Below are 27,751 nucleotides of genomic sequence, written 5' to 3'. Positions count from 1 at the left end.
AGTGGTATAGCGTTGATAACAGATTTTATAAGGCACACTCTTCCCGCAAAAGACAAGTTCCTCCCCTTCCATACCAAAAATTTCTTCCTTATCGCTACCACAGGCTCCCAAAAAGAACACCTAGATGGGTTACCACCTATAGTTAAGCCTAGATAAGTGAAGGGGATGTCCATTAGGCTACAATGAAGTATTTCTGAATACATTTTAACCTCGTATCTATCTACTCCAATTGCACCTATCTTGCTCTTAAAGAAGTTTACTCTAAGACCCGAACTCAATTCAAAACATCTTAAAATAGCCTTGATGCATCTAATGTTCTGCACATTTGGTTCGCACAAAAAAAGGGTATCGTCAGCAAATTGGAGTAGATCCACCTCCACCTTTTTATCCCCTATTTTGATGCCAGTTAACAATTTTTTTCTTGTCGCTTGTTTTACTAGCCCAGATAAACCTTGTGCGACAATCAAAAACAAAAATGGTGCCATCGGATCCCCCTGTCTAAGGCCTCTAGTTGGTTTGAATTCTTTTGTCGGGCTACCATTTACCAAAACCGAGACAGTAGCTGATTCAAGGCATGCTCTAATCCATTGGACCCATTTTCCACAAAACCCTAGTCTTCCCAACATGTAAAATAAGAACTCCCAACTCACCGAATCGTATGCCTTCTCAAAATCAAGTTTCACAATCATCCCCCTTTTCTTCCTTCTTTTCAAATCGTCGACTACCTCATTCACAACAAGGACACTATCTAACAATCCTCTATCGGACAAAAACGCTGATTGTGATCCATCTATCACTTTTTCAATTACTTTTTTAATCCTGTTCGAGAGCACTTTTGTTAGAATCTTGTAAAAGCAACCGACGAGTGATATAGGTCTATACTCTTCAAGGGATTGAGGATTCTCAGACTTTGGAATCAACGTTAAGAATGAAGCATTACATCCCTCCGGAATCTTTCCCTCTCTGTGAAAGAATTTAACAGCTCCCAACACGTCCTTTTCTAAAACACTCCAGTTGTTTTTAATGAAACTGAAAGTTACTCCATCAGGACCAGGACTTTTATGACCATCACAATTCCAAATGGCATCCTTTATTTCTTTTTCATCAAACGGATCAGTCAATAGTCTATTATCAGATTCAGATATCTTCATGAATTCCACATTATCCAGCCTAACCCCAATATCTTCGATGGCTGACATCTTGTTTTTGTAAAACTCTTTAACCATCTCCTTTACCTTAATTGGTTCTTCCACCCAGTTACCAGAGAGATTACAATGTGCTCCTTTTATCTCATTTTTCATTCTCCTCCATTTGATAGAAGCATGAAAGAATTTTGAGTTCGAATCCCCCTGTTTAATCCATAGTGTTCTTGACTTTTGTTGTAGTAAAGATTCATTTCTCTCATTTATTTCCTGTAACTGACTCAAAAGTTCTCTTCTTTCCCTGATTTTAATTTCATCCAATCCATCTACATCATCTCTCATATCCAACTCTCTTATATTCCTCAAAATGTCAAGTTTAATCTTATCATTATGACCAAAGACCTCTTTATTCCATCCTTTCAGGTCACTTTTCAACATCTTCAATTTCTCCTTTAACACTAAAATTTCGTTGCCCTGAACCAAGTAACTTTCCCACTTGCTTTTAATGAAATGTTCAAACTCCTTGTTTTCTTGCCATATGTCAAGAAACCTAAAGGGTTTTGGGCCCCAATCAACCACTCTTGATTTTAGCAGTAATGCACAATGATCAGATATTTGGCTATCTATAACATATTGCTTGCATCCTGGCCAATGTTGTAACCATTCAAAAGTAATTAAGAATCTATCAAGCCTGCTTTTTGCTTTACCATTAGGTCTGTACCAAGTATATTTTCTACCAATACAGGGTATATCCACCAGTTCCATGTTATCTATGAAATTATTAAAACCTTGCAATTCTCTCTTGTTACCATTGGAACTATTTATCCCCCTACGTTCCCTTTCATGTCTTATGGAGTTGAAATCCCCCAAAATGCACCAAGATTTACAGGGTTCCCTTTGCCTTATCTCTAATAAGTCAGCCCACATTTGCCTTTTCACGTGCAAATTACAAGAAGAATACACATTTACAATGATAATAGGAATATTTTTCTCCTTAAAAAGCCCCGAGAACACAATAAACCATCTATTTATGAAGTAACTACAACACTGGAAAAACTTTTTATGCCAAATAGTGAGAATACCCCCTGACCCATTAGTTGGTTCACTATAACAATAATCAATGTCATTATCTCCCCATAACTGACAGCAATTATTTAAACTAAAATTTGTCATTCTTACTTCTTGCAAACACAACATTCTAACATCTTCCTTTCTGATCAATTCCTTAATATACCTCCACTTTACTGGATTCCCAAACCCTCTCACATTTAATGTAAGAATTCTCATTGGTAACTCATATTCTCCCCCGCTTCCCTTTGGATTTTCAGAAACCTATCCCTTTTTTCTAATTCTTCTAGGCTTACCATCACATTACTCTCTACCCCGCATATTGCCCCTAACTGTTTACCCAATTCCCATACTCTAATCGTTTCTAGACTTCCATGTTTTAACCAGAACAGACGATTACAGTTATTTATTCCCATATCAGAAACAGAATTACTAATTTGGGATAGGACTGACCTTAAATTCTTGCGTTCTTCCCGCTTGCTGTTTTTGCTTGATTCGCCCACCCAAAAGACTCTTCTTTCCATTGTAGCGGGTGTATTTGTTGTAAGTGGTTCGTTGCCTTGAATTGTTTGGTTGTTCACATCATCCGCGGACAATTGATACCCCAGATTTGCTGGTTTTTCAAACGGTACATATGTATCGCTTATTCTGCTTAAACTCGAACCAGATCATTACGTAAATTATTATTTCGCTGTTTATTTTGACCGGATATTTAGGAGATTGATTTAGTAAAATATATACACTTAGACTTTGAAAGATAAATATATTAGAAATCTAATGCTATATTATCTTTAATTGATACGCACATTAGTATTCAAGATTTTGAAAAAAAAAAATCATAATATTATTTTTTTTACTAAAATATAAAGAAAGATTGTTATATAATATGTACAATTTTCTTGAATTCTGAGTGTTTGGAGATCGAAGAGTTAAGACTATTATTTTTTTTTCAAACAACATAGATTGAAATTTTTTGTCAATTTTTGTCAATTTTAGAACATGTAAGTATATCATATGAATCGCTTACTCAACTTATTATATTTTTCTATTCAAGTTTATCAATTGTTTATCAATATCTGTAAATGTGAAAGTGATAAAGTTAAACCAGATATTTGGCCTCAAGATTCCAAAAATATACAATCTATCATACAAAATTACAAGTGTCAAAGGATTGAGAAACCTCCCAAGACCTTTCATATTGAAGATTTTTTCGACAACCGAAAGAACATGATTGAAGTTGAGATTTCCAAATTGCACAAACAAGAAAGAGATGTCATGTATCCAACTTGGGATCCAAGTTTGAGTAATATGGAAAATGAGCAACTGTGGAAGTTCATTACTGAAGTGAATGCTAAGATCGAAGCTTGTGATAAGAGAATTACCATGTTGAAAAACATGAATCAAGATGAAATCAACATCAATGTCATAAAAAAGATGTCTCAACCAAGTGTTTCTCATTCAAGTCAACTCAATTTCATGAGTCAGAATCAACAACAATTGATGTCACTTGAAACATTAAACTCGGTTGGTGAAAAATACGATGCGGTGGAGATTCTATTAATCAAGTTGACCTACCTCTAGATTCATCATATCAGGTTGGTGGAATTTCTAACCATGAAATTAACATGTTGAGTATCATGGAACAAAATGATGCTTACTTTTATTACATGCCAAACATGACTCTCGAGAGAGTTACCTCCTTACAACCATGTCAACTCAATTGCATGCCTAACAAATCTCAAGTTGGTGTCTCTCCAAATTCAACTACTCCATTTGATGATTCTTTGAAGTGGTTTAATAATTTTCATGACTTTGAGTGGCCTAAAAGATCCAATGGGATAGAAGATTTTTCAAATTCACTCCTTGGTAATTTTGTGGATTGGACTAGTCAACCTTATTTGTCTACTTTGAAGGATAATATTCATGCTCAATCTTATAATGAGCAACAAGAAGTAGATTTGCCTCCATTGCCACCTTCAATCTATGATCAATAATTTACATTTTATAATTTAATTTGAATTTTAATTTTGTTGTAATTTATTTAAATTAAGTACATTTTATAAATTTTGTTTCTAATAGTAAGAAATACAAATTTTGTGGTAGTACACTAAAAAGCTTGTGACTTATCTTATGTATACTTTTGGATGAACTCATCATCAAAAGTTTGATTTTGAACCATTATATTAATTTAATTGTTTATTTCATCAATTTTTGTGTGCTATTTTTTAATTATTCTAAATTATCCATCGCCAAAATTTTCTTTTAAATAAAATATTTTATTATATAGAAAGTTTCAATACGGTCAACAATAAAAAAAATATAAATTTGAGTAAAAATATCTTTTTTCTAAAATTATTCCATATTACCGATCGTGGATTTTTTTTTTCAATATCAAGATAATTGGATTGAGTACTCTTTTGTTATCTCTAAACAAAATTTTAATTACACAAAATCTTTTAAATATGTTCAGAGTATTTTAAAATTTCACTTCTTTCTATTTTTTTTCATAAAAAGTTATATTAATAAAATTTTAAAAAGTGTAAATCATAATGGTATAATTTACTCTTTAATTAATGATTACATATTATTGGTTTAAAAAAAATATATTTTCAAGTTATAAAGGCATCAATTTGATGACTTTTAGTATATAGTACATTTTTTTTTCTTTTAATTTTAACTCTGTTTGATTGTTATAGTATGAGGGTGTTACAAAGGGTTGCAAGCAAGGTTGTAACAAATTTAAGTTTGCAACTAAAGTTTATGAAAAAAAATTAAAAAGAAGAATGCCTTTATATATAGGTATAGATAATAAGTAACTTACCATGTCAGTTATTTGCAAAGAAAATATGCTTAGTATTTTAAAATTGTTCTTTCAATTCAAAACTGCATATATCAAATGTTTTAGAAAAAATTGGAAATGACAGCAATGCCTATAATATTGAAATAAAACCAAATATTGATATAAGGACAAAATAGAAAAATAATTGAGAACAGTTAAAGAGGGGAATCCCCTTTATATATAGGTATAGATAATAAGTAACTTACCATGTTGGTTATTTGCAAAGAAAATATGCTTAGTATTTTAAAATAAATAACCAAGGAAAAACACAATATTTTATATTAGAAGAACTATTTTAACCTCATTATTATTTGTTACACCCCATTTACTCACATCCACAACTACACACGGACACATTTACACTCACCCTAGGCTATGTGTATACATGTTTCATTAGTTAGATGTTTATATAAAATTGTTTCAAAGTTGCTTTATTTAAGGTTGAAAAAGGTGATAAACAAAATTACTGACACTAGACAATCAACTTTTATTGAAAGCAGGGGGTTATTGGACCGTGTTTTGGTGGCCAACGAGACTCTAGAAGAGATAAAAAGAAAAAAAAGAAAAGTTGTGTCTTTTTCAAAATAAATTATGAACAGACTTATGATTTTGTTTCTTGACGCAAAAGTCATCCTAGTTACCACAGAAAAAATGCATGAAATTTGCTTGAGATTTCAAATTTTGAACGGATCCAATTATCCACAATTCTATTATTTGAAAATAAAAATTCATTTTAAATAATTTACATCAATTAGAAATAACTAAATTATATTATATAAGTGAATATCATTATTTATAAATATATGTTTTAAGATTGAATTAAATATAAACTCATTTCTATTATAAGAAAAATTGTTAAAAATGTTATAATACTAAATATTTCTTATTTGTTGATAAAAAAAAACTAAATATTTCTTATTATATTTTATTGAACTATTTACAAATGTCTAATTTTCTGACCGTTTGGGATTGTCTTCAATTGACTATTTTATCAAATTATAGTATTTATAAAATGGAGTTTATTAAGATAATACAATTTATTACGAATTTTCTTTGTATATCTGAGGTTTATTATGATAAGGAAATTCCTTTTTCTATTTGTGATTATAAACTCTCTCTCTTTCACCCTATTCAATATAACCAAAGAAAAGTTTACTTTGAAAAAAAAAATAACATCTATTGACAACCTATTATAATAATATAATAATATTTTTAATTAAAAAATAAATTAAATATAATTAAAATATTAGTTTGAGTGGTTAAATGAATATTTTTCATTATTTGGGTATAGCTATAGCCAAAATTAATAGTAAGTGCCCTATTCGGTTTCAGGACCAAGTGGCTGATTAATAAGTAACTAAACGTTATTAGGGAGTTATTGGACGTGGACCAACGTTATTAAGAGAGAAGAGCCATAGAAAACTATAAACAAGACAAGATTCTCATGGAAGAAGCTAATGATTCTTCTAATTCTAAACTTACAAGTATCTCAACACCCCAACTGACTTGAGAGCGTTGGAGTGTCTTTGTAGGTACCCACCTCTCAGACACATCCACATCGGACAGATAACAGAGAGACACATAACAGAAAAAGATTGATAGAAAACATTTTATCTCAGATTGTAATAACAATAAGTATAACTGAAGAAAGATAAATGAAAATTGGATTTATATCATTGATAATCCTTCATTATTCTAATTAATAATGATTACATCACAATCTCACCATACTCAAAATGATGGAGTATTATCTGCTAAAGGTGGTTTTTCACAAAGACAAGAGAAAACCCAACAGAATAACCAGCAAAGAAACAAGATGGTGCCATCAAACTAAATGGTGACAAAAAACACAATACATCCCAGCCAAAAGACCAACAATCCCCCAACCTTACCTATTGTTTTGTAACAGCACCAGCACGTCAATCTTAAAATTGCTAATGGGACATCCACTCTTCAAAATTTCAGCAACGGGAATTGATTTTGGTTTGAATACAGCAATTTGAGGTACACAAAGTTCCACCTAGTTGCAGTCCCATAGCACCAGCACCTCTGTTAATTCAGCTGCCCATCCTTTGTTGCGTAGATTTTGTACCTAAAAACCTTAAAAGATAACATCTTCGGCCCTCCACTTACTCTTCCCTCTACCTTCCATGATCTTTTCTATTTTATTCTCTCTTTAAAGGATTAAAAGGCTGCTCCCCGTCGGTTGTACCTGCACCATTAAAAAACAAAACAACCTTCCCCACCTCTCAAACTGAACCAAGAAGAACATAAAAACCCATAACCTTGACCTAAAGAGAAATATACAATATTTATTACAACATCCACCTACTAATACAAAAATTACTTTCAACTTGTATTGTTACCTTCAATATATATGCAGCAAGTTATGAAAATTAAACAAACCCTTTTATTCTCTTAACTAGTTACCATGTTAATACAGGTTACAGGTGAAAGTATCCAATCCGAAAAAGAGAACAAAACTCTCTTTTCTTTATGTTTCAACCATACCCATGATTGTACTTGTGCCATAGTAAAAATCTCCTCGGCGTCTATCTTTGCTTGGTTAAATATAACTCTGTTTCTATGCTTCCATATACACCATACTATTGAAACCCAAAGGCTTTTCCATAACCTATTGCCTTCCTTGTTAAAGCACCTACAAGAGAATTGTTCAAAATGATTAATGAGTTCATTGTGATACACAGAACAAATTCCCATCCAGGTGGAACACATGTTCCATACTTTACATGATTCCCTACATGTAAGGAGGGTGTGTGCAATTGTCTCCTCTTCCCTTCCACATAAAACGCATAAAGAATCTCCTAAAGACACTCCTCTTTTGAGCAAATTCTGTTTTGTTGCTAACCTATTCGAGAAAGCCCTCCACACATAGAACATGGCTGAGGGCATGACCTTTAAGTTCCAAAGATAACCAAACACTGATACCCCCCCAGACCCATAGTTACCCAACTTATTATATGCAGATTTTACCGAAAAAGTATATGATGGAGGATCATTCCATAATCTTGAATCTTCTATATCAGATTGTAATGACACATGTGACAATATAGACATAAAATCCTCTACCATAGTTTTTTCCCATTCAAACCACTCTCTTCTCCATCTGAATTTCCATTCCCACCCATCTGCGTTCCTCCTCACGAAACAATCAATGGGTTTGTCTTTAAGCTCAGAGTTGTTATATATTCTTTCATATCTTGTTTTCAGTTGTCCATTGGCTATCCATTCATCTTCCCAGAATTTGACCTTCCCCCCTGATCCTACTTTCCAAACCATATTCTGATTGAACCAATTGTCCCCGTGGTCTGAAATGCTAACTTTGAATAAATCTAACCACCATCTAGATGTAGATCTATTTCTTTTCGGTACATAAGAGTTTGATAACCAACTCGAACCATACTTAGATTCAAGAACCTCCTTCCAAAGTCCATATTTTGTGGTACCCAGTCTCCATAGCCATTTTGCCAAAAGTGCCTTATTAAATAACTCTATACGCCTAATACCTAGACCTCCCTCCTCTTTCGCTTTACAAATATTATCCCAGCTAGTCCAAGCAATTTTCCTCCCTTCCGTTCCCCAACCCCACAGGAACTTTCTCTGTAGTTTTGTAATCTCCTTGCACACTCCGATTGGTGCTTTAAAAAAAGATAGGTAAAAAAGTGGTATAGCGTTGATAACAGATTTTATAAGGCACACTCTTCCCGCAAAAGACAAGTTCCTCCCCTTCCATACCAAAAATTTCTTCCTTATCTTCGCTACCACAGGCTCCCAAAAAGAACACCTAGATGGGTTACCACCTATAGTTAAGCCTAGATAAGTGAAGGGGATGTCCATTAGGCTACAATGAAGTATTTCTGAATACATTTTAACCTCGTATCTATCTACTCCAATTGCACCTATCTTGCTCTTAAAGAAGTTTACTCTAAGACCCGAACTCAATTCAAAACATCTTAAAATAGCCTTGATGCATCTAATGTTCTGCACATTTGGTTCGCACAAAAAAAGGGTATCGTCAGCAAATTGGAGTAGATCCACCTCCACCTTTTTATCCCCTATTTTGATGCCAGTTAACAATTTTTTTCTTGTCGCTTGTTTTACTAGCCCAGATAAACCTTGTGCGACAATCAAAAACAAAAATGGTGCCATCGGATCCCCCTGTCTAAGGCCTCTAGTTGGTTTGAATTCTTTTGTCGGGCTACCATTTACCAAAACCGAGACAGTAGCTGATTCAAGGCATGCTCTAATCCATTGGACCCATTTTCCACAAAACCCTAGTCTTCCCAACATGTAAAATAAGAACTCCCAACTCACCGAATCGTATGCCTTCTCAAAATCAAGTTTCACAATCATCCCCCTTTTCTTCCTTCTTTTCAAATCGTCGACTACCTCATTCACAACAAGGACACTATCTAACAATCCTCTATCGGACAAAAACGCTGATTGTGATCCATCTATCACTTTTTCAATTACTTTTTTAATCCTGTTCGAGAGCACTTTTGTTAGAATCTTGTAAAAGCAACCGACGAGTGATATAGGTCTATACTCTTCAAGGGATTGAGGATTCTCAGACTTTGGAATCAACGTTAAGAATGAAGCATTACATCCCTCCGGAATCTTTCCCTCTCTGTGAAAGAATTTAACAGCTCCCAACACGTCCTTTTCTAAAACACTCCAGTTGTTTTTAATGAAACTGAAAGTTACTCCATCAGGACCAGGACTTTTATGACCATCACAATTCCAAATGGCATCCTTTATTTCTTTTTCATCAAACGGATCAGTCAATAGTCTATTATCAGATTCAGATATCTTCATGAATTCCACATTATCCAGCCTAACCCCAATATCTTCGATGGCTGACATCTTGTTTTTGTAAAACTCTTTAACCATCTCCTTTACCTTAATTGGTTCTTCCACCCAGTTACCAGAGAGATTACAATGTGCTCCTTTTATCTCATTTTTCATTCTCCTCCATTTGATAGAAGCATGAAAGAATTTTGAGTTCGAATCCCCCTGTTTAATCCATAGTGTTCTTGACTTTTGTTGTAGTAAAGATTCATTTCTCTCATTTATTTCCTGTAACTGACTCAAAAGTTCTCTTCTTTCCCTGATTTTAATTTCATCCAATCCATCTACATCATCTCTCATATCCAACTCTCTTATATTCCTCAAAATGTCAAGTTTAATCTTATCATTATGACCAAAGACCTCTTTATTCCATCCTTTCAGGTCACTTTTCAACATCTTCAATTTCTCCTTTAACACTAAAATTTCGTTGCCCTGAACCAAGTAACTTTCCCACTTGCTTTTAATGAAATGTTCAAACTCCTTGTTTTCTTGCCATATGTCAAGAAACCTAAAGGGTTTTGGGCCCCAATCAACCACTCTTGATTTTAGCAGTAATGCACAATGATCAGATATTTGGCTATCTATAACATATTGCTTGCATCCTGGCCAATGTTGTAACCATTCAAAAGTAATTAAGAATCTATCAAGCCTGCTTTTTGCTTTACCATTAGGTCTGTACCAAGTATATTTTCTACCAATACAGGGTATATCCACCAGTTCCATGTTATCTATGAAATTATTAAAACCTTGCAATTCTCTCTTGTTACCATTGGAACTATTTATCCCCCTACGTTCCCTTTCATGTCTTATGGAGTTGAAATCCCCCAAAATGCACCAAGATTTACAGGGTTCCCTTTGCCTTATCTCTAATAAGTCAGCCCACATTTGCCTTTTCACGTGCAAATTACAAGAAGAATACACATTTACAATGATAATAGGAATATTTTTCTCCTTAAAAAGCCCCGAGAACACAATAAACCATCTATTTATGAAGTAACTACAACACTGGAAAAACTTTTTATGCCAAATAGTGAGAATACCCCCTGACCCATTAGTTGGTTCACTATAACAATAATCAATGTCATTATCTCCCCATAACTGACAGCAATTATTTAAACTAAAATTTGTCATTCTTACTTCTTGCAAACACAACATTCTAACATCTTCCTTTCTGATCAATTCCTTAATATACCTCCACTTTACTGGATTCCCAAACCCTCTCACATTTAATGTAAGAATTCTCATTGGTAACTCATATTCTCCCCCGCTTCCCTTTGGATTTTCAGAAACCTATCCCTTTTTTCTAATTCTTCTAGGCTTACCATCACATTACTCTCTACCCCGCATATTGCCCCTAACTGTTTACCCAATTCCCATACTCTAATCGTTTCTAGACTTCCATGTTTTAACCAGAACAGACGATTACAGTTATTTATTCCCATATCAGAAACAGAATTACTAATTTGGGATAGGACTGACCTTAAATTCTTGCGTTCTTCCCGCTTGCTGTTTTTGCTTGATTCGCCCACCCAAAAGACTCTTCTTTCCATTGTAGCGGGTGTATTTGTTGTAAGTGGTTCGTTGCCTTGAATTGTTTGGTTGTTCACATCATCCGCGGACAATTGATACCCCAGATTTGCTGGTTTTTCAAACGGTACATATGTATCGCTTATTCTGCTTAAACTCGAACCAGATCATTACGTAAATTATTATTTCGCTGTTTATTTTGACCGGATATTTAGGAGATTGATTTAGTAAAATATATACACTTAGACTTTGAAAGATAAATATATTAGAAATCTAATGCTATATTATCTTTAATTGATACGCACATTAGTATTCAAGATTTTGAAAAAAAAAAATCATAATATTATTTTTTTTACTAAAATATAAAGAAAGATTGTTATATAATATGTACAATTTTCTTGAATTCTGAGTGTTTGGAGATCGAAGAGTTAAGACTATTATTTTTTTTTCAAACAACATAGATTGAAATTTTTTGTCAATTTTTGTCAATTTTAGAACATGTAAGTATATCATATGAATCGCTTACTCAACTTATTATATTTTTCTATTCAAGTTTATCAATTGTTTATCAATATCTGTAAATGTGAAAGTGATAAAGTTAAACCAGATATTTGGCCTCAAGATTCCAAAAATATACAATCTATCATACAAAATTACAAGTGTCAAAGGATTGAGAAACCTCCCAAGACCTTTCATATTGAAGATTTTTTCGACAACCGAAAGAACATGATTGAAGTTGAGATTTCCAAATTGCACAAACAAGAAAGAGATGTCATGTATCCAACTTGGGATCCAAGTTTGAGTAATATGGAAAATGAGCAACTGTGGAAGTTCATTACTGAAGTGAATGCTAAGATCGAAGCTTGTGATAAGAGAATTACCATGTTGAAAAACATGAATCAAGATGAAATCAACATCAATGTCATAAAAAAGATGTCTCAACCAAGTGTTTCTCATTCAAGTCAACTCAATTTCATGAGTCAGAATCAACAACAATTGATGTCACTTGAAACATTAAACTCGGTTGGTGAAAAATACGATGCGGTGGAGATTCTATTAATCAAGTTGACCTACCTCTAGATTCATCATATCAGGTTGGTGGAATTTCTAACCATGAAATTAACATGTTGAGTATCATGGAACAAAATGATGCTTACTTTTATTACATGCCAAACATGACTCTCGAGAGAGTTACCTCCTTACAACCATGTCAACTCAATTGCATGCCTAACAAATCTCAAGTTGGTGTCTCTCCAAATTCAACTACTCCATTTGATGATTCTTTGAAGTGGTTTAATAATTTTCATGACTTTGAGTGGCCTAAAAGATCCAATGGGATAGAAGATTTTTCAAATTCACTCCTTGGTAATTTTGTGGATTGGACTAGTCAACCTTATTTGTCTACTTTGAAGGATAATATTCATGCTCAATCTTATAATGAGCAACAAGAAGTAGATTTGCCTCCATTGCCACCTTCAATCTATGATCAATAATTTACATTTTATAATTTAATTTGAATTTTAATTTTGTTGTAATTTATTTAAATTAAGTACATTTTATAAATTTTGTTTCTAATAGTAAGAAATACAAATTTTGTGGTAGTACACTAAAAAGCTTGTGACTTATCTTATGTATACTTTTGGATGAACTCATCATCAAAAGTTTGATTTTGAACCATTATATTAATTTAATTGTTTATTTCATCAATTTTTGTGTGCTATTTTTTAATTATTCTAAATTATCCATCGCCAAAATTTTCTTTTAAATAAAATATTTTATTATATAGAAAGTTTCAATACGGTCAACAATAAAAAAAATATAAATTTGAGTAAAAATATCTTTTTTCTAAAATTATTCCATATTACCGATCGTGGATTTTTTTTTTCAATATCAAGATAATTGGATTGAGTACTCTTTTGTTATCTCTAAACAAAATTTTAATTACACAAAATCTTTTAAATATGTTCAGAGTATTTTAAAATTTCACTTCTTTCTATTTTTTTTCATAAAAAGTTATATTAATAAAATTTTAAAAAGTGTAAATCATAATGGTATAATTTACTCTTTAATTAATGATTACATATTATTGGTTTAAAAAAAATATATTTTCAAGTTATAAAGGCATCAATTTGATGACTTTTAGTATATAGTACATTTTTTTTTCTTTTAATTTTAACTCTGTTTGATTGTTATAGTATGAGGGTGTTACAAAGGGTTGCAAGCAAGGTTGTAACAAATTTAAGTTTGCAACTAAAGTTTATGAAAAAAAATTAAATATAGTTTTTATAATATTAAATTTTCTTATAAAATTATATTTCTAAATTTATTTTTAATATAGTCAAAGAGAATATAAAGTTAATTTATTTTTCTAATTAACTGTATAGCACAATGAACCAAACCTAAAAGAATAATTTCACTCAAGTGTTATAATGATATTCTGTGTTGAAGTTATGAATTGAATTTTGAATGAAAAAAATATTATTAAAGTATTAATATATCTTTAAATTCTTATTGTTCGAAGGATGAATGTTCATTCAAACCATAAAGACTTAAAAAATTTTAGTGTATTCACACTATAAAACTTCCATATTTTTCTTGATTGTTTGAATAAGATGAAAATTAAAATGAGAAAGAAAAAGAAAAAAAGATTGTGATATAAAAAAAAAAACGGAATTTGGTCATTGATTATAGCAATTAATTCCGATAGCTTTAATTTTGTAGTGTAAAGTATTTTTTCATAAATTTATTGAAATTAAATACATACTTTTGAGACATAATTAAATATAATTTTATAATTAAGAAACTAATATGGTAAAAGAAATTTGGCAGATAATAAAGTAAAATTTTAGATCTATCTTTCTTATTTTCATAATAAATAATTTTAAAGCACAAATTAAAAAATATATTTTTATTACATTATTGAGACATTTAAAAAATATTAAAACATAATACATGAATAAATCGAGTTTAAATAGTATCGGAGCGTGTATGTATGAGGAGCCGTTTTCAATCCAACGGTCCAGATGGAGCCTTCAGCAACGTCTAATTTGATTTCTCTTCATTTTTCGTTCCCCAACGGTCACTTTTTCTCAAAATACAAATAATTCCCTCACTCACACACGCTCTTTCATATTCCAATTCAGATTCAAAACCCTAAACGATCAATCTAAAAACGCAACAACAGCGACCAAAACGACAACAACGATAACCATGAACGACATTCAAGTGTGGAACAACGCCGCCTTCGACAACCACGGCGGCGACACCTTCTTCCCGATGAAGACTTCTTGGTCTTCCTCCGAGAGCACCAAAGAAAACCTGAGCCCAACCGCACTGAATTCCTCGCCGAAACCCAAGAAAAACACTAAGACCAAGGTCTTCGCTCTCTCTTCCGACGACAACAGAAACATCGACGACGAGATCGAAGTTCTCGAGCGCGAGATCACGCGCCTCACCACGCGCCTCGACGCGCTGCGCATCGAGAAGGCCAAGCGCGGAAAGCGCGTGGTTGGCAGAGCCGTTCCCGCGAAGTTCATGGAGCCGCGCCCGAACGCCGCCGTTTTGAGAAAACCGGAAGAAACGCCGAAGACTAAGGTAAAGAGTGTTAACAATAACCAAAGCGCGTGGCGGAGAGGGATGAGTATGGGACCGGCGGAGATCGCGGCTACGCCAGCCACCGCGCAGAGTCGCCGGAAATCGTGCTTCTGGAAGCTTCCGGAGATCGACGAGGAATCGAGGGCGAAGACCGTTGGGAGGGTGAGGAAGAAAGAGGAATTTTCGGCGGTTCAGGTTCAGGCGAGGAATATGTTTGATAGGGAGAAGATGAAGTCTTTGTGTGAGAGTAACAAGAAGGCGGTGAAGCCGGGTAGGATGGTGGCGAGTAGGTATAATGGCGGTGGTGATGTGAGGAAGAGGTCGTTGCCAGAGGGAGGGAGTGAGGTTAGGGTTAAGAAGAGGTGGGAGATTCCCAAGAATGGGGAAGAAGAAGAAGCGGTGGTGGCGGCGGTGGCCGCCGAGGTGATGGTGCTTCCGAAGATCAAGACTGTTAAGTGTGTTAATGAAAGTCCCAGAGACTCTGGTGCTGCGAAGAGAGTTGCTGAATTGGTTGGGAAGAGGCCTTATTTCAGCACCGAGGAGCATGATGTGTGTCAGATTCTAAATTTTGCAGAAGAAGAAGGGTGGTGAATTGATCAATGATTCAAGGTTTTATACATCACTGATTAGCATGATGATTTGTTGGGTTCTAAATTTTGCAGAAGAAGAATGAGAATGGATTAATCAATGATCCAAGGTTCTAAATTGCAATCGCATATTCAGATTATTGTGAGCCAGTTGCTCACAAGAGTTGTGGTATAATATGGAATGGTAACGGTTTTCTTTGGTTTGGTATTTTTTTTTACCTGGTATAGACAGAACTTCCTAAGTTCTGATTGAATTTTGCAAGCTGAACCACGAGGTGAAAGTGCTTTGGTTGGTTTGTACTTGCTCTTTTATATGTTGCTAAATAATGAGTAAACATGTATGGTTCTTTCAAGCTGTATATCATGTTATCATTGTCCTAGTCATTTGATATGGTTGGAGTGTGCATGGCCTGTTTGATTTCGCTGTAGAGGGTGTTTTCTTCTTTCTTAGAAGATTTTTTTGGATTTTTTTAAACTTTGTGTAGTTTGTTTTCTATTCCGTTTTTGAAGGCTAGATCAAATGCCAGGAGGAAAATTTGTGTTTTGATTAGGATGCGAAAGAAAAGCAGTCAATCATGTTAAATTTACCATGTTTAATGTTTCATGTTTAGGAGGTGTAAAGGCATCTCTTTCTGCACAGAAATGTCCTTTAGACAGTATAAGTTGGAGACCTGTGTGTGCTAATTACAAACTGTGTCAGTTTCCATTAAGAAATAAGTTGGAGACCTGTGTGTGCTAATTACAAACTGTGTCAGTTTCCATTAAGAAAGCAATTTTGCTGATATTATTACAAACTGGTTGCTGAATGTTGCAGGATATATTACTACTAACTATTGGTGAGCTTGACACAGTTGTTGAAGCTTTGAGCACAAAAAGTTCTCACATTCAGTAAGTGGTTGGATTTTTGCCAATCCATTACCCTTTTGCTATTTGAACTAATTTTTTTATCGCTGAAAAGAGCAAAAAAATTTTCAAAACGTTGTGTTCATAGTTTTCGCAACTTGTGTCTAACACGTCTTGAACAACCTGTGTTGAAGTGAAGTGAATTAAAAATTGAATTAAAACTAAAGTGAGAAGAAAGTTTTGTTGTGCACCTGGACTGTGGATTGAATCTTCTGGTTATATTCATGCTGCTTTACCAAATTATTTTTGAAAAAAAGAACAGCATACAATATTTTACTTAACACAAGATTCTGCATTTCACCATCATTTGACTATGTTTATTTACACATTAGTAATCATGCGCATCCCCCATATTTCTTTTCTGAAAACATAGAAATGTATGACTAGAAATTAGACCATTTTTATCAATGATGAGCAAAATCTTCTATCTCAAACAAACGGGTCAGACAAATGATAATACAATTCTCAGCAAGAAAGGCTTAATTTATCAGTATGTTTTTTTAACAATTGCACCAAGTAGGGACTGTTGAAAACACGTTTACTACTCAAATGTATTGAATCATGCATACAAATTTTAATCTTCTCCCTTTTACAAGTAATTTGATTTCTTCTTCATTGCACAGATAATTATTCATAACTAAGGGTTCCATTATTAGGGAACGATATCTTACTAGGACAATTTTACATATATTAATTATTATTAAAGTAAAATTTTAAAAAATTATTGAAATGAGTATAATGATTATAATGGATAAAAAATTATTATAATGGATGAGTCGTGTGTTAAGGTGACATGTTTTTTTAAAAAATTATTATAATAAATAAGTCGCGATAATGTGATATGACTTCATTGAAGAAGTTGTGTCAATTAACACAAATTATTTATTTAAAAGTTTTAACGTAATATAATTAATTGTTAAAAAATCCACAACATAATATAATAATGAAAGGATAAGAGAATATGTACATGATTATATTATAATATTATAAAATAATATATAATCAAATCAAGTGTTTGATGTAAGTGATAACAAAATAACCTATATTTCATTCTTAAAATATTGCATCATCTACATGTGTGTGTATATATGTATATAAAATATAAGTAGTGTGTTTGTTTTCTGTTTTTTGTTTATTTATTTATTTCATGAATTTTAACCATCCTTTATATATTGGAAGGTGCTAGCTCAATCCGAAGGGTTGCTGTCTATTGTTTCCGAGTTATCTTATTTTAGAGTCTTTTTCTAATTTCTGACCTTGACCTCTCTTTCCTTTGATTGGAGATTAAAGGGACACTTAGATGAAAATTACGAAATTAACACTATTTAATTAATCTTTAAAAAAAATCACAAATTACTTTAAAATTATCTAAGCATTAAATAATTATTTTTTTATAGAATGGTAATTATAATATATGAAAATTTAAAGGACTTTTCAAATCAATAACATATATATTTAAATTGATATTAGTAATAATTGGAAATAATTTTTAATTCAAAATATGAAATTTATGGGATTAGTAAACAAAGTGATTTCCCTTGATAATTAATTGAAGTTAAAGAAAAATATTAATAAGTTATAAGGATACATATACCTTTAAAAATGATTGGAAGGAAATATAATTTAAGTGAATCATACACAACTTTATTTTACAAAAATATAAATTGTATAAAAGGTTGACAATATTTTGACGATATGGACGTGCCTAAACCCTAAACCCAATCTGGGTGCAAACAACATATGAAAGTACTTGTTTGAATTTTCTCAGCGCAATACGGACCCAGAATAAAATTTTAGAAAGTAAAGCGAAATTTCACAAGTTTTGCTAGGGGATAGCCTTTGTTTGCACAAAATTTCTGAAAAATTCTCTCGAAATAGTTTTTTCCTGAAATTCCACTTAAGAATCTCCACTGAATTTGGGACAAAACGTGACAAATATCAGGTCAAACGGATGAGTATTTACCCATGAAAGAAATCAAACAATTTTCACACACAAACGAACCTTCCTTTCGGCCCTGGCAGTGATGAATAAAAAATTTATTGTCAATCTTATGGGACCAATCTGGGGCTCAAATCTCAGCCAAAACTCAGTAGACACAGTGACGATCGTTTGGTAAAAATTTCAGACCAAAATACCCAAGGAGTAAAGCGTAGTAAGTCCCAGACCGAGAGTGAACAAAACTGGTTTTCCGAAAACAAAACGTCCTGACTTTTCAACCCCGTATCTTCTTTTTGTGATTTGTTTATGGACATGCCACCTTAGCTGGGTGCAAAAAACATATGAAAGTACTTGTTTGAATTTTTTCAGCGCAATACGGACCCAGAATAAAATTTCAGAAACCAGGGCGAAATTTCACAAGTTTAGGTAGATGATAGCCTTGGTTTGCACAAAATATCTGAAAAATTCTCCCGAATTAGTTTTTTCCTGAAATTCCATGTAAGAATCAAAACAATTTGGGACAAAACGCGACAAATTTCAGGTCAAATGGATGAGTATTCACCAACGAAAGAAATCAAACAGTTTCACACACAAACGAACCTTCCTTTCGGCCTTGGCAGTGATGAATAAAAAATTTATTGTCAATCTTGTGGGACCAATATGGGGCTCAAATCTCAGTCAAAACTCAGTAGACACAGTGATGAACGTCTGGTAAAAATTTCAGAACAAAATACCCACGGAGTAAGGCGTAGTAAGTCCCAGACCGAGAGTGAACAAAACTGGTTTTGCGAAAACAAAACGTCCTGGCTTTTCTCCCCCATATCTTCTTTTTGTGATTTGTTTAAGGGCGTGCCTCCTTACCTGGGTGCAAACAACATATGTAAGTACTTGTATGAATTTTTTCAGCGCAATATGGACCAAAAATAAAATTTCAAAAAGCAGGGCGAAATTTCACAAGTTTTGGTAGAGTATATATAGCCTTGGTTTGCACAAAATTTCTGAAAAATTCTCCCAAAATAGTTTTTTCCTGAAATTCCACATAAGAATCTCCACTGAATTTGGGACTAAACGCGACAAATTTTGGGTCAAACGGATGAGTATTCACCCACGAAAGAAATCAAACAGTTTCACACACAAACGAACCTTCCTTTCGGCACTGGCAGTGATGAATAAAAAATTTATTGTCAATCTTGTGGGACCAATATGGGGCTCAAATCTCGGCCAAAACTCAGTAGACACAGTGATGAACGTCTGGTAAAAATTTCAGACCAAAATACCCAAGGAGTAAGGCGTAGTAAGTCCCAGACCGAGAGTGAACAAAACTGGTTTTCCGAAAACAAAACGTCCTGTCTTTTCTCCCCCGTATCTTCTTTTTGTGATTTGTTTATGGACATGCCTCCTTACCTAGGTACAAACAACATATGAAAGTACTTGTCTGAATTTTTTCAGCGCAATACGGACACAGAATAAAATTTCATAAATCATGGCGAAATTTCACAAGTTTTGGTAGAGGATAGCCTTTGTTTGCACAAAATTTCTGAAAAATTCTCTCGAAATAGTTTTTCTTGAAATTCCACGTAGGAATCTCCACTGAATTTGGGACAAAACGCGACAAATTTCAGGTCAAACGGATGAGTATTCACCCACGAAAGAAATCAAACAGTTTCACACACAAACGACTCTTCATTTCCGCCCTGGCAGTGATGAATAAAAAATTTATTGTCAATCTTGTGGGACCAATCTGGGGCTCAAATCTCAGCCAAAACTCAGTAGAAACAGTGAGGAACGTCTGGTAAAAATTTCATACCAAAATACCCACGGAGTAAGGCGTAGTAAGTCCCAGGCCGAGAGTGAACAAAACTAGTTTTCCGAAAACAAAACGTCCTGGTTTTTCTCCCCCGTATCTTCGTTTTGTGATTTGTTTAAGGGTGTGTCTCCTTACCTGGGTGCAAACAACATATGAAAGTACTTGTATGAATTTTTTCAGCGCAATACGGACCCAGAATAAAAGTTCAGAAATCATGGCGAAATTTCACAAGTTTTGGTGGAGTATAGCCTTCGTTTGCACAAAATTTCTGAAAAATTATCCCAAAAATAGTTTTTTTCTGAAATTCCACATAAGAATCTCCCCTGAATTTGGGACAAAACGCGACAAGTTTCAGGTCAAACGGATGAGTATTCACCCACAAAAGAAATCAAACAGTTTCGCACACAACCGAACCTTCCTCTCGGCTCTGGCAGTGATGAATAAAAAATTTATTGCCAATCTTGTGGGACCAATCTGGGGCTCAAATCTGAGCCAAAAATCAGTAGACACACTGACGAACGTATGGTAAAAATTTCAGACCAAAATACCCAAGGAGTAAGGCGTAGTAAGTCCCAGACCGAGAGTGAACAAAACTGGTTTTCCGAAAACAAAACGTCTTGGCTTTTCTCCCCCGTATCTTCTTTTTGTGATTTGATTATGGACGTGCATACTTAGTTGGGTGAAAACAACATATGAAAGTACTTGTTTGAATTTTTTCAGCTCAATACGGACCCAGAGAAAAGTTTCAGAAAGTAGGGCGAAATTTCACACGTTTTGGTAGAGGACAGCCTTGGTTTACACAAAATTTCTGAAAAATTCTCCCGAAATAGTTTTTTCCTGAAATTCCACGTAAGAATCTCCAATGAATGTGGGACAAAATGCGACAAATTTCAGGTCAAACGGATGAGTATTCACCTACGAAAGAAATCAAAGAGTTTCACACACAAACGAACCTTCCTTTCAGCCCTGGCAGTGATGAATAAAAATTTTATTGCCAATCTTGTGGGACCAATCTGGGGCTCAAATCTCAGCCAAAACTCAGTAGACAAAGTCACGAACGTCTTGTAAAATTTTCAGACCAAAAGACACAAGGAGTATGGCGTAGTAAGTCCTAGACCGAGAGTGAACAAAACTGGTTTTGCGAAAACAAAACGTCTTGGGTTCTCTCCCCCGTATCTTCTTTTTGTAATTTGTTTATGGACTTGCGTCCTTATTTCGGTGCAAACAACATATGAAAGTACTTATCTGAATTTTTTCAGCACAATTCGGACCCAGAATAAAATTTCAGAATTTCACAAGTTTCGGTAGAGGATAGCCTTGGTTTGCACAAAATTTCTGAAAAATTCTCCCGGAATAGTTTTTTCCTGAAATTCCACGTAAGAATCTCCACTGAATTTGGGACGAAACGCGACAAATGCCAGGTCAAACGGATGAGTATTCACCCACGAAAGAAATCAAACAGTTTCACACACATACGAACCTTCCTTTCAGCCCTAGCATTGATGAAAAAAAAATTATTGTCAATGTTGTGGGACCAATCTGGGGCTCAAATCTCAGCAAAACCTCAGTAGACACAGTGACGAACGTCTGGTAAAAATTTCATACCAAAAGACCCAAGGAGAAGGCGTAGTAAGTCCTAGACCGAGAATGAACAAAACTGGTTTCGCGAAAAAAAAAAGTTCTGGCTTTTCTCCCCCGTATCTTCTTTTTGTAATTTGTTTATGGACGTGACTCCTTACCTGCGTGCAAACAACATAAGAAAGTACTTGTCTGAATTTTTTTAGTGCAATACAGACCCATAATAAAATTTCAGAAAGCAGGGCGAAATTTCCCAAGTTTTGGTAGAGGATAGCCTTGGTTTGCACAAAATTTCTGAAAAATTCTCCTGAAATAGTTTTTTCCTAAAGTTCCACGTAAGAATCTCCACTTAATTTGGGACAAAACGCGACAAATTTCAGGTCAAACGGATGAGTATTCACCCACGAAAGAAATAAAACCGTTTCACACACATACGAATCTTCTTTTCAGGCCTAGCAGTGATCAATAAAAATTTTCTTGCCAATCTTGTGGGACAAATCTAGGGCTCAAATCTCAGCCAAAACTCAGTAGACACAGTGACGAACGTCTGGAAAAATTTCAGACCAAAAGACCCAAGGAGTAAGGCGTAGTAAGTCCCAGACCGAGAGTGTACAAAACTTGTTTTCCGTAAACAAAACGTCCTGGCTTTTCTCCCCCGTATCTTCTTTTTGTAATTTGTTTATGGACGTGCCTCCTTACCGGGGTGCAAACAACATATGAAAGTACTTGTCTGAATTTTTTCAGCGCAATACGGACCCAAACTAAAATTTCAGAATTTCACAAGTTTTGGTAGATGATAGCCATGGTTTGCACAAAATTTCTGAAAAATTATCCCAAAATAGTTTTTTCCTGAAATTCCACGTAAGAATCTCCACTGAATTTGGGACAAAACGCGACAAATTTCAGGTCAAAGGGATGAGTATTCACCAACGAAAGAAATAAAACAGTTTCACACACATACGAACCTTCCTTTCAGCCCTGGCAGTGATGAATAAAAAATTTATTGTCAATCTTGTGTGACCAATCTGGGACTCAAATCTCAGTCAAAACTCAGTAGACACAGTGACGAACGTCTGGTAAAATATTCAGAGCAAAATAACCAAGGAGTAAGGTGTAGTAAGTCCCAGACCGAGAGTGAACAAAACTGGTTTTCCGAAAACAAAACGTCCTGGCTTTTCTCCCCCGTATCTTCTTCTTGTGATTTGTTTATGCACGTGCCTCCTTACCTGGGTGCAAACAACATATGAAAGTACTTGTCTAAATTTTTTCAGCGCAATACGGACCCAGAATCAAATTTTGATAAAGTAGGGCGAAATTTCAAGAGTTTTAGTAAAGGATAGCCTTGGTTTGCAAAAAATTTCTGAAAAATTCTCCCGAAATAGTTTTTTCCTGCAATTCCACGTAAGAATCTCCATTTAATTTGGGACAAAACGCGACAAATTTCAGGTCAAACGGATGAGTATTCACCTACGAAAGAAATAAAACACTTTCACACACAAACGAACCTGCCTTTCGGCCCTGGCAGTCACGAATAAAAAATTTCTTACCAATCTTGTGGGACAAATCTGGTTCTCAAATTTCAGCCAAAACTCAGTAGGCACAGTGACGGACGTCTGGTAAAAATTTCATACCAAAATACAAATACCCAAGGAGTAAGGTGTAGTAAGTCCCAGACCGAGAGTGAACAAAATTGGTATTGCGAAAACAAAACGTCCTGGCTTTTCTCCCCCGTATCTTCTTTTTGTAATTTGTTTATGGACGTGCCCCTTTATCTGGGTGCAAACAACATATGAAAGTACTTGTCTGAATTTTTTTCAGCGCAATACGGTCCCAGAATAAAATTTTGACAAAGTAGGCCTAAATTTCACAAGTTTTGGTAGAGGATAGCCTTAGTTTGCACAAAATTTCTGAAAATTTCTCCCGAAATTGTGTTTTCCTGATATTCCACATAAACTCCACTGAATTTTGGGACAAAACACGACAAATTTCAGGTCAAACGGATGAGTATTCACCCACGAAATAAATAAAACACTTTCACACACAAACGAACCTTCCTTTCGGCCGTGGCAGTGATGAATAAAAAATTTATTGCCAATCTTGTGGGACTAATCTGGGGCTCAAATCTCAGCCAAAACTCAGTAGACAAAGTCACGAACGTCTGGTAAAACTTTCAGACCAAAATACCCAATGAGTAAGGCGTAGTAAGTCCCAGACCGAGAGTGAACAAAACTCGTTTTCCGAAAACAAAACGTCCTGGCTTTTCTCCCCCGTATCTTCTTCTTGTGATTTGTTTATGCACGTGCCTCCTTACCTGGGTGCAAACAAAATATGAAAGTACTTGTCTGAATTTTTCAGCGCAATACGAACTCAGAATAAAATTTCAGAAAGTATGGCGAAATTTCACAAGTTTTCGTAGAGGATAGCCTTGGTTTGCACAAAATTTCTGAAAAATTCTCCCGTAATAGTTTTTTCCTGAAATTCCACGAAAGAATCTCCACTGAATTTGGGACAATACGCGACAAATTTCAGGTCAAACGGATGAGTATTCACACACGAAAGAAATAAAGCAGTTTCACACACATACGAACCGTCCTTTCGGCCCTGGCAGTGTTGAATAAAAAATTTATTGCCAATCTTGTGGGACCAATCTGGGGCTCAAATCTGAGCCAAAACTCAGTAGACACAGTGACGAACGTCTGGTAAAAATTTCAGACCAAAATACCTAAGGAGTAAGGCGTAGTAAGTCCCAGATTGAGAGTGAACAAAACTGGTTTTCCGAAAACAAAACGTCCTGACTTTTCACCCCCGTATCTTCTTTTTGTAATTTGTTTATGGACATGCCTCCTTACCTAGGTACAAACAACATATGAAAGTACTTGTCTGAATTTTTTCAGCGCAATACGGACCTAGAATAAAATTTTGGAAAGCAGGGCGAAATTTCACAAGTTTTGGTAGAGGATAGCCTTGGTTTGCACAAAATTTCTGAAAAATTCTCCCGAAATAGTTTTTTCCTGAAATTCCACATAAGAATCTCCACTGAATTTGGGACAAAACGCGACAAATTTCATGTCAAACGGATGAGTATTCACCCACGAAAGAATTCAAACAGTTTCACACACATACGAATCTTCCTTTCGGCCCTGGCAGTGATGAATAAAAAATTTATTGCCAATCTTGTGGGACCAATCTGGGGCTCAAATCTCAGCCAAAACTCAGTAGACACAGTGACGAACGTCTTGTAAAAATTTCAGACCAAAATACCCAAGGAGTAAGGTGTAGTAAGTCCCAAACCGACAGTGAACAAAACTGGTTTTGCGAAAACAAAACGTCCTGGCTTTTCTCCCCCGTACCTTCTTTTTGTAATTTTTTTATGGACGTGCCTCTTTACATGGGTGCAAACAACATATGAAAGTACTTGTCTGAATTTTTTCAGCGCAATACGGATCCAGAATAAAATTTTGACAAAGCAGGGCGAAATTTCACAAGTTTTGGTAGAGGATAGCCTTGGTTTGCACAAAATTTCTGAAAAATTCTCCCGAAATAGTTTTTTCCTGAAATTCCACGTAAGAATCTCCACTGAATTTTGGGACAAAACGCGACAAATTTCATGTCAAACGGATGAGTATTTACCCGCGAAAGAAATAAAACACTTTCACACACAAACGAACCTTCCTTTCGGCCCTGGCAGTCATGAATAAAAAATTTATTGCCAATCTTGTGGTTCCAATCTGGGGCTTAGCCAAAACTCAGTAGACACAGTGACGAACGTCTGGTAAAAATTTCAAACCAAAATACCCAAGGAGTAAGGCGTAGTAAGTCCCAGACCGAGAGTGAACAAAACTGGTTTTCCGAAAACAAAACGTCCTGGCTTTTCTCCCCCGTATCTTCTTTTTGTGAGTTGTTTATGGACGTGCCTCCTTACCTGGGTGCAAACAACATATGAAAGTACTTGTCTGAATTTTTTCAGCGCAATGCGAACCCAAAATAAAATTTCAGAAAGTAGGTCAAAATTTCACAAGTTTTGGTAAATGAGACTGAAATATAAGGGTTTGTGCTATGTTTAAAATGTGTCTATGTTTGCATTCTACTACTCTTTCTTGAGGAGTGTAGACGCAAGTGCGTTAACATTCAATACCTTTTAAAGATAAAAAGACGCATTGAAATAAATTTCAATCCGTTGTCAACGCGGATGGTTTTAATATATGCTTAAAATTGATTTTGTACAAAAGTAATGAATGATTTTAAGAAGTGTTGGTTTTGAGACTTGTGAGTCATAAGAAATACCCAAGTATAGTCGAAAAAAAAGATTTCCAAAATGAGTTGGGATTTTATAAGGACCCCAAATGTCACAATGCAATAGATTAAATGAAGAATGAGATTTTATTGTACTTAAAAGGGTAGCCCTTGTATGTTTAGCTTTGGGACAAATACTACAATTATTATGAATGAAAATGAGATTTTTAATGAGATTTTTACTAATAGGTAGTGATGAAGATGCAAGTTGTAGACGCGCCGAAGAAGGATGTCCGAGGCGTTTGTGCATAAATCAGGGTCGGTCGAAATTTGAGATACGTGGACTTGGTTTGAAAGAGGGGACATGTAGTATAAGTTTGCGTGTTGTTTACCCGGGCAATCATCTCCCGTAGCCAAGTCTTACAAAACGCAACCATGTGAAAAAAGACGACACAACAATTTAGTGAATATCTTACTAAGATAATTTTGTGAATCGGATGCAATATGACTGGTTGCTCCGTTATCCAAAATTCATAGTTTCATAAAAGTAGAATTAATGGACGAGTTATGGACAATCCTGCATACAATTGATAGCTCTATTTGAATAACTTAATTATTTATTTTTAATGACTTAATTATTTATTTTAAATTATTTAATTAAATTGAATGTATTATTATTTGTATTTAATGTCAGTAATTTATTTTGAACAACTTTAGTTGAATATATAAAAGAAAAAAAATATTTAGAATAAATAATTTAAATTAATATATTTGAAAGAAATAATTTTAAATTAGTTTCATAATGTGGAAACACAAGAAAGAAAAAAACAATAATTCTTATATAATTTTAAAATATTATAAATATGTTGATAAATTATAATTTTTTTAATAAAGATACAACATTAAAAAAATTATTGAATAAAAATATAACTAGCTTATCTTATTTTAATTAAATAAAAATATACTATTTAATAAATTATATAAACTTCAAATTAATTATCTGAACTAAAAATAGTATTTTAGAACAAATGCTACTTATCAATCCTGTTTACATATAGTGTTAATACAATTAATTAAAATATATGTTCTAAATAAATACATCAAATTGTTTAATATATTATAAATATGAATTATATTAATAACGTGGATAAAATACTTATTTATGTTTTTTCAGTTAACAAGGTTCTATCATTATTTATTTACTTTTTGACTGAAATTCTTAAATTCTTATTTCTTTTACTTAATTTTCATAATTTAAATTATGAAAGCATTTCAAGCCCCTTACTTAAAAGACACTAAAATGGTTTCTAAGAAAACATTTTATTCTTCAAATTTCGATGTGCCACGTCCTATAAAAAATTTAAATTTATCAAAGTTAACTAAAGTTTCTTAAACTTATAAAATGATTTTAATAAAATCATGAAATTCAATTCGAATTAAAGTACACATATACCTTTTAATGATCATTCTAACTGTAGAAGATATACGGTTGCCAGTACAATCAATACAAAAGCGTTATTTGTACGTTTGGTTCATTTGTTATGGTTGTAATATTTAATAACGGAACGCATAATAAATTAAAAGATTTAAGGTTAATATTATTTTAATTTGATATGTTTTTAATATAAAATTAACATGATTGTGATCCACAGCACAATACAAGTG

The 27,751-nt window shown here is 33.9% G+C and overlaps 1 protein-coding gene across 2 annotated transcripts; it reads left to right on the top strand.

Moving 5' to 3' along the window:
- Window positions 1-14,522: 14,522 nt before the first annotated feature.
- Window positions 14,523-16,667, top strand: LOC137834718 (uncharacterized). 2 transcript variants are annotated; one of them, XR_016521249.1, is made up of 2 exons: window positions 14,534-15,810; window positions 16,441-16,667. XR_016521249.1 is itself a non-coding variant. In XM_068642878.2 (1 exon), exon 1 carries the CDS (start codon window positions 14,656-14,658, stop codon window positions 15,628-15,630), a length of 975 nt encoding a protein of 324 aa, XP_068498979.1. In that variant the 5' UTR covers window positions 14,523-14,655; the 3' UTR covers window positions 15,631-16,010. The 2 variants fall into 2 exon arrangements, 1 of the variants encoding a protein (XP_068498979.1); XM_068642878.2 differs by lacking the exon at window positions 16,441-16,667 and having other exon boundaries at window positions 14,523-16,010.
- The last annotated feature ends 11,084 nt before the right edge of the window (window positions 16,668-27,751 follow it).

Source organism: Phaseolus vulgaris, chromosome 5 (genome assembly GCF_051622355.1).
Source record: "Phaseolus vulgaris cultivar YP4 chromosome 5, ASM5162235v1, whole genome shotgun sequence".
NCBI classification, from domain to species: domain Eukaryota; kingdom Viridiplantae; phylum Streptophyta; class Magnoliopsida; order Fabales; family Fabaceae; genus Phaseolus; species Phaseolus vulgaris.
Note: the sequence above shows the minus strand (reverse complement) of the source record. Positions and strands in the feature narration are given on the sequence as shown.